This window comes from Geotrypetes seraphini, chromosome 6 (assembly GCF_902459505.1).
Source record: "Geotrypetes seraphini chromosome 6, aGeoSer1.1, whole genome shotgun sequence".
In the NCBI taxonomy this organism is placed as follows: domain Eukaryota; kingdom Metazoa; phylum Chordata; class Amphibia; order Gymnophiona; family Dermophiidae; genus Geotrypetes; species Geotrypetes seraphini.
The window spans coordinates 80,292,206-80,306,199 of NC_047089.1; the positions used below are offsets into that span (position 1 = coordinate 80,292,206).

The 13,994-nt window shown below is 40.4% G+C and overlaps 1 protein-coding gene across 3 annotated transcripts in view; it reads left to right on the forward strand.

Moving 5' to 3' along the window:
* PCDH9 (protocadherin 9) overlaps window positions 1–13,994 on the forward strand; it is a 2,276,722-nt gene that overhangs the window by 66,281 nt on the left and 2,196,447 nt on the right. Inside the window, exon 3 of one of the 3 annotated variants that reach the window (XM_033948329.1) lies at window positions 7,761–8,839. The exons of 1 other annotated variant lie outside the window; for it this stretch is intronic. In XM_033948329.1, coding sequence (XP_033804220.1) covers window positions 7,761–7,784 — 24 coding nt within the window. In that variant the 3' untranslated portion in view covers window positions 7,785–8,839. Of the gene's footprint in view, window positions 1–3,694; window positions 4,432–7,760; window positions 8,840–13,994 lie in introns of those variants that run through there. One more of the 3 variants, XM_033948330.1, reaches the window with a different exon arrangement.

Below are 13,994 nucleotides of genomic sequence, written 5' to 3' on the forward strand. Positions count from 1 at the left end.
AAATGGGAAAAATTGTCTTGGAACTCGAACGGGGCTCTAGAACAGATTAAGTTCTGATTCCAAGGTATCACTGTATATATATGTATACATATATATATATGGTGTATACATATACATATATATATATATATATATATATATAAATGGTTTTTGTCACTTCTTCTACAAAACTCGGCCGAATGCATGAAGTTGATATAAAATATTATTAATATTTCCGACTGTATCACACTATCTCCTGAAAATTAATTGTTATTATGGGATACGCGCAGAAACACTACCTTGTGAAAATGAATTGTTGCTATGGGATATGTGTAGAAGCAGATGATAGTTTGTAAACAGTCCCTGTATTACAATGGTTTTCACTACAGAAGGCTGAATTCTGATAAAGAACTTGGTACTGCTAAAAGGTTATAGCAGTAACCGTTGTTGAAAGAGTTCCCACAAAGGGGTTGGAACAAAAACAGCCTTGAAGTGCTGCTACGCAAGATCCAAGCAACAGGCAGTAGCCGACTTTGCTAAATTTGCATACAGGAGCACGTTGACGTTGTACACGATCTTGTACTGAGCCAGGAGGACATGCCATAAACACTCTGAGCAACCTACCAAATAGCAAGAGAATCAGGAATAAGCCAGACAGCTGTGGTTAGGATAATTCATGATGATCTGAAATTAGTGTCATGTCCAAGAGTTAACTTTATACAACAAAGATACATGCCTTAAATGGTGTAAGCTGCTTTTTACCAAGTACCCGGAGCACAGCATTGGCTTAATCTGGTTTACAGATGAAAAGATATTTACAATAGTTCCACTGTATGTGCCTTCAATAACACTGAAGCAAGAATCTCAATGAGAGGGAGAATTAGAAGACCTTGAGCATGCACAGATGTCCTGTGGGCTGCATGCCGGTGCCAAACAGGGAGGGGGGGTAAGTTCAAGTTGTTTGGGCGAGGGGGGGGGCAGTTCGCACGGAGGGGGGGGGCCTTTGCAAGAGGAGGGGAGCGATGCCGGTTATCGGATGGGGGGGTGCTCGCAAATCGAGTCAACACTCGGTTTGCGAGACAAGTTCTGAGAGAATGTTTTGCTCATCTTCCAAAACACTCGCAAACCGAGGATTGACTATATATATATTGTGGCAGTGATGCTTGGGCTGAGCCGGAGTAACCCACCCGGGGCCCCTGCCACAAGGAATAGATGTTTGTGTTCTGTAACTTGCCAGTGGCTCCCCTGCCCACTGGTGTGCTCTGGCTCTGTTCTCTTAGCTGTGTGCAAAAATAAAGTTCACCACTCAAAGGGCTCCTTTTACTAAGGTGCGCTAGCGTTTTTAGCGCACACTCAAGGTTAGTGTGCGCTAGCCGAAAAATTACCACCTGCTGAAAAGGAGGCGCTAAAACCACTAGCGCGCCCTTTGTAAAAGGAGCGCAAAGTTTTCAAAAAACACTTCTCAGTTTAATTCAGGTGCTTTCATTAAACTCAGTTCATGTCAGATGGCCAAATATTCAGTAATTCACAAAAATATCTCTTGTGCAGTAAAATTCTCAACAGTTCAGATTAGAACACATTTTTCCATGCCCTGGCAACATTACAATCTTTTCTCCCAAAAATTTTTTAAAAAACCCCAATCTGTGTTGTTGTTGTTTTTTCCACACAATTCCACGGAAGCAGCCCCACCCTGGGCCTACTGGATTGCACTACTGTCCAGGAGAGCAAAAATAAAGCAGAAACAAAATAGATAAATGTATTCCCACTCTGCAATGCTTCAATACTTTAGTCTTTTCCAGAACAGTCCTGAAATAAGCAGTTCTGGCCCCAGAGAAAAATCCCCCAAACAAAACTTTTCCCTCTTCCCTGGAACCCACCTGAGTTCCAGGCCTACAGGTATTTCATTTTTAAAGTCCAGTTCCTGGTTTTTAGCTACTTCTCTGGGCCACACAATTCCCAAGCAAAAATACAAAAAAAAAACCAACCAAAAAGGTGAAACAGGCTTTATTTTCTTCCTGTTCCCAGGTGCTAGCACAGCACACTCACAAAACAAACTGAAATAACTTTTAAATTAGGAAACTTCCCACCTGCCATGCTGTGGCTACAGCTCCATGCCGTCCTCCCACTCTGGTTCCAAGGGTGAGCTACTTTCCCACTGCATGGTGGCAGCTGGGCAAGTTTCCTCTGCAGGACTCTCTGACTCTGGGCTGATATCCTCCATTTCCCAATCAGCCTGATGGTGTGAGAGAGCCTTCAAGGGTTCTCTGCTGCTTCCTCAGCTTCTCCTTTCTCTGGCTCCCTTCCCTACTTGGCAAGCTATCAGAGATAAAAGGTCTTGTATTACCTTGCCCCACCCCCTCTGCTAATTCAGGCAGAATCTTAAAGGAACCATGGGTTCTAAATACTGCCTTTTAAAGGGAGAGGAATAAACCTAAGGAATTCTGGGAGATGTAGTTTTCTGCTCTGGGGCATTTGCAGGCATAATCTCTGCTTAAAGGCAGTAACGGACCTCCAGGGCACTGAATAAAGGATCCCCACTGCGCTGCCTAGAGTCATTGTTGATATATATATATATATATATATATATATATCTGTTACTGTCGATATATATATATATATATCTCGAAATATATATATATATATATATATAAATCGGTCACTGTATATAATTTTTTTCTTTTTGGTTAATGCATGCAAATCCAACATTTCACCTGTCAATTCATAGGTTAACAAGTGCTGAATCAATTTTGCATTGATTTTTTAAGCAGCTAACCTTCAGACACACAGCTGTTCTGTCTGCTAGGCTGTGACCAACACCAAAATGAAAATACAATGTGCATTACAGGATATGTAAAGTACTTTAATTTAATTTTTATAAATGCTTAACATGGCCATGTTTTGAAAATTTGTCATCAGGGGTGTAACAAATTTGAACGCACAAATAAAATCTGAGTCTCAGTATTTAAACTGGCAAGTTCAATCTGTCGATTAAAAAGTATGATCTTAAAAAAAATACTTCCACAATATACAATACAGCCATGCTTTCATCATGAGATTTAGGCTACTTGTTTAAATATTAATAAGTCAGATTTTATACATGTCTATGCTGACACCTAGGTTTTTGATGGTGGTCTTCTGGTATGGATCCCCACCTCTTTGAATTATACATCTACTGGTAAGCTGTGAATGCAGCGATACCTATAAGTTCTAATGGAAAGGCAGACTCTGAAATAGGCCAATCTTTTATCCTGCTACACACTTCTCATATGAATCAGGTCTATGACTCCTGTTGTTGGTTGCTGTGTGTAATTCAGAAGAGCCCTCAGAACCTAGGAGGCTAGATGTATGAGTAGCTGCTATGCTGGTATCAATGGCTTATTGGATTACAGTTAAGGCATCTGTGCTTAGATGTTTGTAAATTGTAAATGTATGTTTTTTTATTTTCTAGTAATTATAGGTTCGGTATGAAGCACAAATAATCAGTCCTGCCTGTTTAAATCACCCCAAATATCTTCCTGATGATATGGCTTGCTCTGATTTGCTCCCTCAAACTGCTTAAACTCAAGAACTCCCATTCTGCATTAACCCTTTAGTAGGTCTCACATGTGCGTTCTTTATCTGTCTTCTGTTATCGACCTTTGCTTGTCTACCATTTCCAAAAGTATTCCACCAGCCCTAATCGGTGCCTGATTCCAGACTACAATTTTGCCTGCAGATTCTGAACTGTTCCTGATTCGTTGGTGTTGACAATGACTTGTTCTTCCACGTTCCTGACCTTTGTTCCTGTACTTCTCCAGCTTCCTATGATCTGATGATGGTGACAAATGCTAAACTCTACAAAGAACACGTGGGCTCATGTTAAGTCCTGGCAACTTCTAAGTATGAAAAGGATGGATCTGAAGGAAAAAGTGGCTGATATAAGTGAAGACACTCAACCTAGGACAAAAGGTCCCCTGGTGTTTCCCTCTGATTTAATGTCCAGTCGATACAGTATTTATTGATGTTTCATACGTCTGATTTTACAGCTGGGTATCTTTTCTAATGGAATCAAATTAAACTAATTTAATTTATTATTCCATGTCACCAGATAGACTTTCTTGAGGTGGATTACAAAATTAGAATTTCAAATATGACCAATATCAAATACAGACAGAAATCGGAGTGACCATGTAGAATTTCCATAGCAGTCAATGATATCATGGAATTAAACCAATAAAACCCAAATTTTATAATTCTACATTTTTCAGTTACATACCTAAGCTCTCTCAGTTGGTTAGATATTGCATAAAAATCCTTGTTTTTAATGCTTGTCTAAATTTTCTAAGTGATGTCGGTATCTAATCATTATTTTACATTTGTATCACTTAGGCGTTGTAAATGCAGACAAGCTACAAAGATTGAATGAAGGATATAATACAAGCAAGGGAGACACTGTCAGAATACTAGGGAAATGGGTGGTTTTTTTGGTATTTATCCAATAAACGCTTTTTATTTTTATTTATTTAATTTTTCCTCCCAGGGGTGTTCTGTTGGTATGCATCAATTAAAATCCTAAAATTAGAAGCTCTATAGTGTTTCTTTTTTTTTTTATGATTACATATTGGAGGGGGTGCTGTGTGAACTAAATTGATTATTGCCTGCTGAAAAAGGGAAGGAGAAAGGGCTCAATAGTCAGACCGCAGGAGGCAGCCCAACTATTTTGCGCGGTAGGTGATAAACCTGGAAATTCTTACGTTTTTAACTTAGCCCAGAAATTCAAGGCATATTCGGCCACCGGCATTAAATTTCTGGGCTGTTAAGAACATGAGAACATCCATTGAGGTTCATCTAACCTAGTTTCCTTTTTCAACAGTAGCCAATCCAGATCACAGTACTTGATAGAAACCCAAACAGTAGCAATATTCCATGCTTTTGATCCTGGTCAAACAGCGAATTCCCCCATGCCTGTTTCAATAGCAGAGTATGGACTTTTCCTTCAGGAACTTGTCCAAACCCAACTACACTAACCATTGTAACCACATCTTCTGGCAAAGAACTCCAGAGCTTAACTATTCTTTAAGTGACAAAACATTTCCTCCTATTTGTTTTAAAATATTTCCATACAGTTTCATTGAGGGAGAAATTCTATAAGAGGTGCCTAAAGTTAGGTGCTTAAATAAATAGGCACCTAAAGTTAGGTGCTTAACTTATCCCCCTTTTTTGTACAAAACCACGAAAGAGGTTTTTAGAGCCAGCCGGCGTGCTGAATGCTGTGTGCTGCTCCGATGGTCATAAAGTTCCTATGAGTATCGGAGCAGCACAGAGTATTCAGCGCACTAGCCGGTGCTAAAAACCTCTTTTTTGCGGTTTTGTAAAAGGGGGTGGAGGTTAATTAGTAAATTGTCTTCAATAATGAGCTTTAACAAACTCATAATTGGAAAAAAAAAATTAATTGAGAGATATGGCTTATCTTCTTAGGAATTCTATAAAAGATAGGTGTCTATCTCATGATGCCTGGCAGCTCCTAACCAAAGTAGGCATGTTTATGGGTGGAGAAAGACTGACGCTACTAGGCACGATTCTCTAGAACAGTGGTTCCCAACTCTCTCCTGGAGGACCACCAGGCTAGTCGGGTTTTCAGGATAGCCCTAATGAATATGCATGAGAGAGATCTGCATATAATGGAGGTACCAGGCATGCAAATCTGCTGCATGCATATTCATTAGGGCTATCCTGAAAACCCAACTGGCCTACTGGTCCTCCAGGACAGGGTTGGGAACCACTGCTGTAGAAGACTTAGGCACCTATAATATAGACCAGTGGTTCCCAAACCCTGTCCTGGGGGACCCCCAGCCAGTCGGATTTTCAAGATATCCCTAATGAATATGCATGAGAGAGATTTGCATACCTGTCGCTTCCATTATATGCAAATCTCTCTCATGCATATTCATTAGGGATATCTTGAAAACCCAACTGGTTGGGGGTCCCCCAGGACAGGGTTTGGGAACCACTGATATAGACCTTTAAAACCCTGGCCTACATTACAAGTGCCTAAGATTTTAAGTTAGGAACAATTCTGTAATGGGCACCTTAGTGTGATTGATATGAAATAGACACCTATCTTTTCTAGGCGCCAATTACAGAATCTGGCCCTGAGTGTTCCTTGTTTCTTGTACTTTATTTTTTTTAGTTAAATAATTTTTATTAAAATTTCCATAAAATACAATACAATGCATCATAATTTAAATTTTTTATGTAAATACAATAAAGATAATAAAAAACAATATAATACAAATAATACTCATTAATACTATCATAAATATTATAGTTTCTTGTAGTTTTTGAAAGGGTGGAAAATCAATTTACTCTTACCCGTTCTGAGTATTTTGTAGACCTCAATCATATCCCCCCTCAACTATGTCTTTTCCAAGCAGAAGAGCCTCAACCTTTTTAGTCTTTTATCATATGAAAGGAGTTCCATTATCATTTTGGTTGCTTTTCTTTTAACCTTTTCTATTTCTGCTATATCATTTTTTGAGATACAGCAACCAGAATGGTGCGCAACACTCAAGGTGAGGATGCACCATGGAGCTTTACAGAGGCATTATAATATTCTTGCTTTTTTTATCATCCCTTTCCTAATAATTCCTAGCATCCTGTTTACCTTTTTTTTCTGTAGCCACATACTAGGCAGAATATTTCAGTACAGTGTCTACAATGACACTTAGATCTTTATCTTGGGTGCTGTCTCTTAAGTTCAGCCATGTTTAACATAGCCAGGCAAGCCAATATTCATCGGCTAACCAGCTACGTCATAGTGGACAAAGATAGACCTGCTTTGAAAGCGGGTCTATCTGGCCACTAGACTTAGTTGGTGAACCAATGAATATTGGCACTGACCAGCTATGTTGCAAAAAAACCACATAGCTGGTGAATGGAATATTCATCAAGAGAAAGCTGGCTGTCACCCACTGAATATCAGCAGATATTCATGGTCAGCTAAATACCACTGAATATCAGGCAGAAAGGGACAGATTCTGTAACTGGGTGCCTAAAAAGATAGGCACCTAAAGTTAGGTACCTATTACATGTCAACTGGTGCCTAAAATGTAGGTCAGGGTTTTAAGAACCCACATTATAGGTGCCTAAGTAATTTAGAGAATTGGGCCTAATGATGCCTAAGTCCTTCTCCGCCTCTAAACACGCCTACTTTAGAGTTGGGTAACATTAGGTGCCTATCATATGTAGAATCGTGACTAAGAAGACAGGTGCCTATCACCGAATTACTTTTTACTTTTTTCAAATATGGGCTTATTAAAGCTCATAATTGAAGCCAATATACTAAATAACCCTCCTGTTTATAAAACCATGCCAGAGGTTTTTAGCTCTGGCTGGCGTGCTGAATGCTTTGCGCTGCTCTACCAGTCATAGAGTTCCTATGAGCATTGGAGCAGCGAAGAATATTCAGCGCACCGGCCGGTGCTAAAAACCTCTTGTTCGGTTTTGTAAAAGGGAGGGGGGTGTGGGTAAATTAAGTGCCTAACTTAAGTGCCTATTTGGCACCTATCATTAGGAGCCTTTTATAGAATTTCCCTCAAAGAGTTTAACCTTTAGCGGTATGTGACCTTGATAGAATTGGTGCTTAGAATGGATCTTAACAGCATCTGAATTTGGGTGCCATGAACTGAATCCAGCTCTGTCTGGATAGGGCTGCTTAATATCCCTCTCACTAGTGCTTTTCTAGTTAGGAGTGTCTTTGAATATCGATCCCTATGTTTTTGTGTTTCTCTCTCTCTCTCCAGGAGTTGGGGTGTTCCAGAGAATGATGATAAGACTTGCTTGGATTAAGAGTGATATGCTGCAGTTGGTCATGTTCTATGACAACACACGGAATATATTCTTGGCACTCTGGATAGGGATAACTATGCAAGCTGAATGTATCAATTTGTCTTTTTTGGCCTTCATCAACTGTGTCTTTTTTTTTTTTTAATTAATGAATATCAAGTAATTTGAATTTCACCCTGTCATATGAGGGTAATTCTATAACTAGCACTGAAACATAAGAACATAAGAATAGCTTTACTGGGTCAGACCAATGGTCCATCTAACACAGTAGGCCGATCTCACAGTGGCCAAACCAGATCACTAGTACCTGTCAAAAAAACAAAGTTAAGTGTTTAAAAGATCAGAGCTTAGCCCCTATTTTATAAATGGTGCCCAATCTTTATAAAATATTGGCATAGCATGCAGGTCACACCTAATTTTAGGCACTGGACAAAGCCTGATAGAAATAGGTATAAATCTAGCACCCAAAGTTAGGCATGGATCGGCACTATTACATAATTTGTTTTCTAATTATTAGAAACACCCATGATCTTCCCATGGCCACTTGCTCTTTTTGGTTGCACTCGAGAAACGTTAGGCACTAAGTTATGGAAAATCACGCTGGGGAGATCCACATGCAACTTCTTGAGCACCAGTTGGCACAAATTAAATGGGTAATTGATGGCAATTTCCTCATTCAGTTGCATGCAGATCTTGGTTCCTCATGCAAATTCCAGCACCCTCTGTAAAATCCGAGGGATGATATGCATTTCAGACAGCTAAAATACATTTATTCAAGGAGGGATATGATTTTTTTCCTGTTACACCCCCTCAAATTTGGAATTTGCTCCCGATCAATATAAGAGAAGAAAAATTACTTAGTAAGTTTAAAAGTCTCCTAAAAAAGTTGGCTTTTTAAGGACGCTTTTAACTGAATCATTTAAATGTTATTATATTACATTGGACTAGGAGTACTGCTAAGTGAAAATTAAGTGGGTAACCTTCCCCAACCTCTTGTTTCATTACCTATCCCTTTTTATTTGGGTATGAATTGTATTTAATCCTTTTTTTCCTCCTCCCTTTTTCAAACGTATTATTTTATTTTATTAAAATAGTACTAATTGTCTTGTTTTATTTTTTATTTTAACTTAATTTTTAACTAAATGTAAATCGCATTGGATTTGGATTTTGCGATCAAATCAAATATTTTAAATAAACTTGAAACTTGAATCTAGCTACTAGAATTTCCAGCTGTAGCTTGTTTCAAAAATATCTGTTGTAAGCTCCACAAAGAGAGAAAATATATATAAGCCTAGTTCATTGATTTGGGTATATTATACAATATGCACATGGACAAATCAGATTGATTCTTGGTGCAGATTCATAATTGCTGAATTTATTTAGAGTCCCATGTGTTACCAGAGCCCAAATAGTATGAAATAAATAAATATATTGGGGCCAAATTTAACTTAAAACCCCCAAAGGTTCTAAAATTAAACATTTTGTTGAAAACCTTGTTTTGTTTTGTTTTTGTTTGTTTGTTACCCAGTCCCTGGGATCATTTCTGAGTCTTTTTTTTTATCAATGGCTAAAAATTCAAGTTTCTACATGCAAAAGATTGTTTCCTAATTAAGGACCATTGTTGAGCACACCACTGCAGACATAACTAATCGCCTAGGCTGTTTTCTTCCATGCAACAAAGTTTACTAAATCAGTGATAGATTTCAAGACGGTAAAGAGGTCAGGGTCATGGATTTGCTATATTACCTTTCTGTGGTACAACCAAAGCAGTGTACATATTATTTGCAGGGATTTTAGCACATTGAACATAGTAGATAACATCAGAGGCAACTCTTCCCTCCACAACTGCCCACTGAAAGCTTCGTATACTATCCATATCTGATAATTAAAACATCTTATGAGAGGCAGTCACTCAGATAGTTCCAAGTTGATAAACCTGAGACCAGACACAGAAAGTTTCCCAAATCTTGTCAAGTGAGCCTATTTTATAGCTTTGAGGTGGCTAAGGAAATAGACATCCCAAAAATGCTTACAGTATCAGGGCTTAATATACATGGTGTCTTCCAATACCAAGCCAACTCTACTTAAGCAGCTGTAACCAATACTTGAACTATCCTTTGTATGTCCTCAAGATCCTCCTCGGGCAAAATTTATAGTAAACCAACCAGGGAAGTTAGAGGTACAGGAGAAGGGGCGTGCATGTGCAGCGGTGGGGGGGGCAATGGGACAGGGAAGGAACGGGGCAGAGAGGAGGGTGGGGGTACCTTCCACCCTTGCTATGCCACTGTTCATAACCATGGATAAGATGCAGTAACTTACACTTCTCCTTCCGTATCCGTGGTTTCTGTATCTGCGGATTTGCTTATTCGTGATTTTTCGGCTGCTGACTCCGCCCCATAATTTTTGTCACTGAACCCGGCGTTTTACATTAGAAATCACTGCTCCTGGTGGTTCCTGAAGGAAATTGCTGCTCCCGGCATTGTACGGAGCAAATCGCAGGTCGGGTTATCCACGGTTTATCATCTTTTTCAGGTCTATTTTATCGAAAAACCGCAAATAACATGCAAGTTGTTTGCGGTTTTTTGATATTCAAGGCTATGTTCTGCCCACATCCCCCGCAAATACGGAGGGAGAAGTGTGCTATAAGAATGAATGTTGACGGCTGTAGCAGTTCATTGTAGCTGTAAACTGGATGTTTTGGGGTTTTTTTTCTTGTAGACTAAAACCACATCTAAAAATAATTAATAGTAGTAGTAGGGCAAATACACTTACCCATATAGTGAAATATTTTCCTGTGCTATAACTGTATAGGAACAACATACTGGGAATGTGCCCCCCTCCTCCCCACACCCATTGTTGCTGTCCAGTAAGTATAAAACCTGGGCATTAATCCCAAATTCTAGAAAGTTCTATGCCCTATTTTTCACTAACATGTAAATCTGCACATTCAAGTTATAAAATAAGGGCAATTGTGTTTTGTAACTTAATTCAATAATGAGCTGATACAAGCAATAATAGGCTTCAATTGGTCTTCATTGACATTAATTAGCACCAGTTAGCTGTTATACATGTAACTGCCATATGGGCTAGATTCACTAAGCAAACCGATCGTGTACCGATCGGTTTTGCGAGCCCTTTGCGACCCGATTTCCCTCCTGCAGTATTCATTAACCTGTTTTGCGATCCGATTCCGATCCGTGCATGCAAATGAGGGGAACTGCATGCAAAGTAAATGATTCATTAAACAAATTTCCCGGGAGGAGCCTAAGGTCCTGATTGGCTCAGGCACCCCAGGCCCCTCCCAAAGTAGGAGGCTGAGCCAATCATGGCCTTAGGCTCCTCCCCATGCATCACATGATACAACGGGGCGGGGCCTAAGGCCCACATTAGCAGTGCATCATGAGTAGGGGCAGGAGCAGTAGGACTTTGCGGTTCTTCTTGCTCCCCGAAGACTTTGCGGGAGGCCTAAGGAGCAGGAGGGACTGAGCACCCCTCCTGCTCCCAACTTTGAGGTACAGGGGTGCCGGGTTGGGGGGTTAGTCGGCCTATGGAGCAGGAGGGACCGAGCACCCTTCCTGCTCCCAACTTTGAAATAGGGAGTGCCGGTTCGGGCCTGGCCTGGCTGGGGGTGGACCGGTCGGGTGGGTGGCACAGTGGGCCATTCGGGTGGGTGGTGCGGTGGGCCAGTCGGGGGTGGAGGTGTTTTTTAAATGGCAGCGGCAGGGCAAATTTTTTGTGGGGTTCGGGGAAGGAGGGGTGTTCGGGGCACTTGTTGGGAGGGGAAGTTTAAATTAAAAAAAAAATCGGGCAGACATTTTGCGTGTGTAAAACATGCAAAATATCTGCCCGATGAAAAAAAATTTTTAAAAACCGTCGGCTGAAGCCCTGATAGCAGTGACAGAAGGCTGTTTCTCCTGTCACTACTGTCAGGGCTTTAGCGATCCGTGCAGTTGGCTGGGGGCGTGCCAACGATCATCTCCATTTGCATGCAGGCCTGTAGTGAATTTGTCAGCCTGCATGCAAACAGAAACGGATCACACACGGATCGGAGGGTTAGGGAATCTAGCCCTTAGTCGCCATTCTACAAGTTGTGTGCCAAATTCCAGGGGGTGCAACTTCAAGGGGCAGGGGCATGGACCTGGGAGGAGCATTGGCATGTTCGGACATTATACAGAATACAATCATTTAGGTCAGTGGTCTTCACTAATTTTTGGATCAAAATGAGGTGAAGGAGAGTTGTCAAATATTTTCCCTAGTCAACAGTGTCCCGGCTCCACATGTGTCAATGACATCCATCACCATTACCCTGCTTTCAAACTGTTCATTGGTATCTTCAAGAAGGTGGGCATTTCCATATATATTTTCTTTGTCTATAGGGAAATGCCTGTCCTTCAAGCATTTAGCTCCTCCCCACTTATGCTTTCTTCTTTCTGTCATGGACTTGGGAGAGAGGTAAAAGAAATGGGGTGAAAAACAGAATAATTATGTGGGCCGCCATTGGTTCTCGGGCTTTCCATTGAAGAACACTGAGGCACATTAGTATTCTATAACAGCTCATTACTGAATTTATACTTAGTGATCATCATCCCAACATCTATGAGTGGCTGCTGAAAAGTTCTTAGCCCAGTCAAGAAGAGAATGATATGGAGCTATGTAACTTTCAAGTTATTCCACACTTTTCTTGACACTTCGTGTCCCATATGTGATGATTTGGTGAATGATTGGGCTGGGGAGGACATCAATGGGAACTGTACTAACTTGGAACATAAGGATGTTATTGGCCAGACTTTATGGTAGATATCCTGGAGTGAGCTTGGACGGCAACTTCAGCATTTGGAACCTAGGACAATACCAGAAATATCAAAGAGACAAGTTAATTCAATCATGTATTTTTAATGGATATAACTAATGGGCAGACCTGATGGACCATTCAGGTCATTATCTGCCGTCATTTACTATGTTACTACATTTTATATCATTGAAACGAAAAATGTCAAGAAAAGTTTGGAATAACTTGTAAGCTTCATGGCTCCACATCATTTTCGTCTTGGTTGGGCTGAGAACTTTTCAATGGCTCTTTGTATTGTGATGTCATAATGCCTCATTCCACCAATGCCTAAGAAACAACCTCATCAGTGATGTCACAATGGCTTGGTTTCCCTATACTTGTGCCCATTTGCTAGAACATTTGCCTCATTGAAACGAAAAGTGTCAAGAGTAGTGCAGAATAACTTGTAAGTTTCATGGCTCCACATCATTTTCTTCTTGGTTGGGCTGAGAACTTTTCAGCAACCCCTCGTACTACTACTACTACTACTTATCATTTCTATAGAGCTGCTAGATGTGCACAGCGCTATACATTAACGTGTAAGAGACAATTCCTGCTCAACAGAGCTTAGAATCTAATTAAAACAGACCAACAGGACAAATAGCAGTTGGGGAATTTCTCACAGAGGGAATGATAAAATAGACATGGGTCCTTTGCAAGTGAGTGGGAGTTAGAAATTAAAAGCAGCCTCAAAAAAGTGGGCTTTTAGCCAAGATATGAGTACTGCCTTAGGCAGTCTGTTCTAGGCATATGGTGCTGCATAGGGTGACCACCCATTCCAGACAGGAGACTTTTTGGCCAGCCCTGGTTTTAAAATTAGATCCCAAAGCAGAGTAGTATTTGTAGTTCATGATTCTGTCTATTGAAATCAATGCTTCAGGTCCCATAATGCAGCAGAATGAAGTTGGCAGAAACCTAGGACTAGCCATAAAGTCTTCTGGAACGGGTAACCTGGTCACCCTAACAGTGCAGCAAGATAAAAGGAACAGAGTCTGGAGCTGGCAGAATAGAAGGAAAACTCCTTGGATTCATTCTCTCTGATTCCAAGAAACCACCGGTTCACTGCTAGTTTATTCTCATTTAAAGTTGTCATATGCTGTAATAATAACAATTTGCTGCCACAGAGAGGATTATGTGACTATGTTACAAGAAGATTTTTATGGGGGTGAGCAGACAATGCTCTAATTAATTAATATGAAAAGAAAAGTCTATTCCAGTGGTTCCCAAACCTGTCCTGGGGGACCCCCCAGCCAGTCAGGTTTTCAAGATATCCCTAATGAATATGCATGAAAGAGATTTGCATATAATGGAAGTGACAGGTATGCAAATCTCTCTCATGCATATTCATTAGGGATATCTTGAA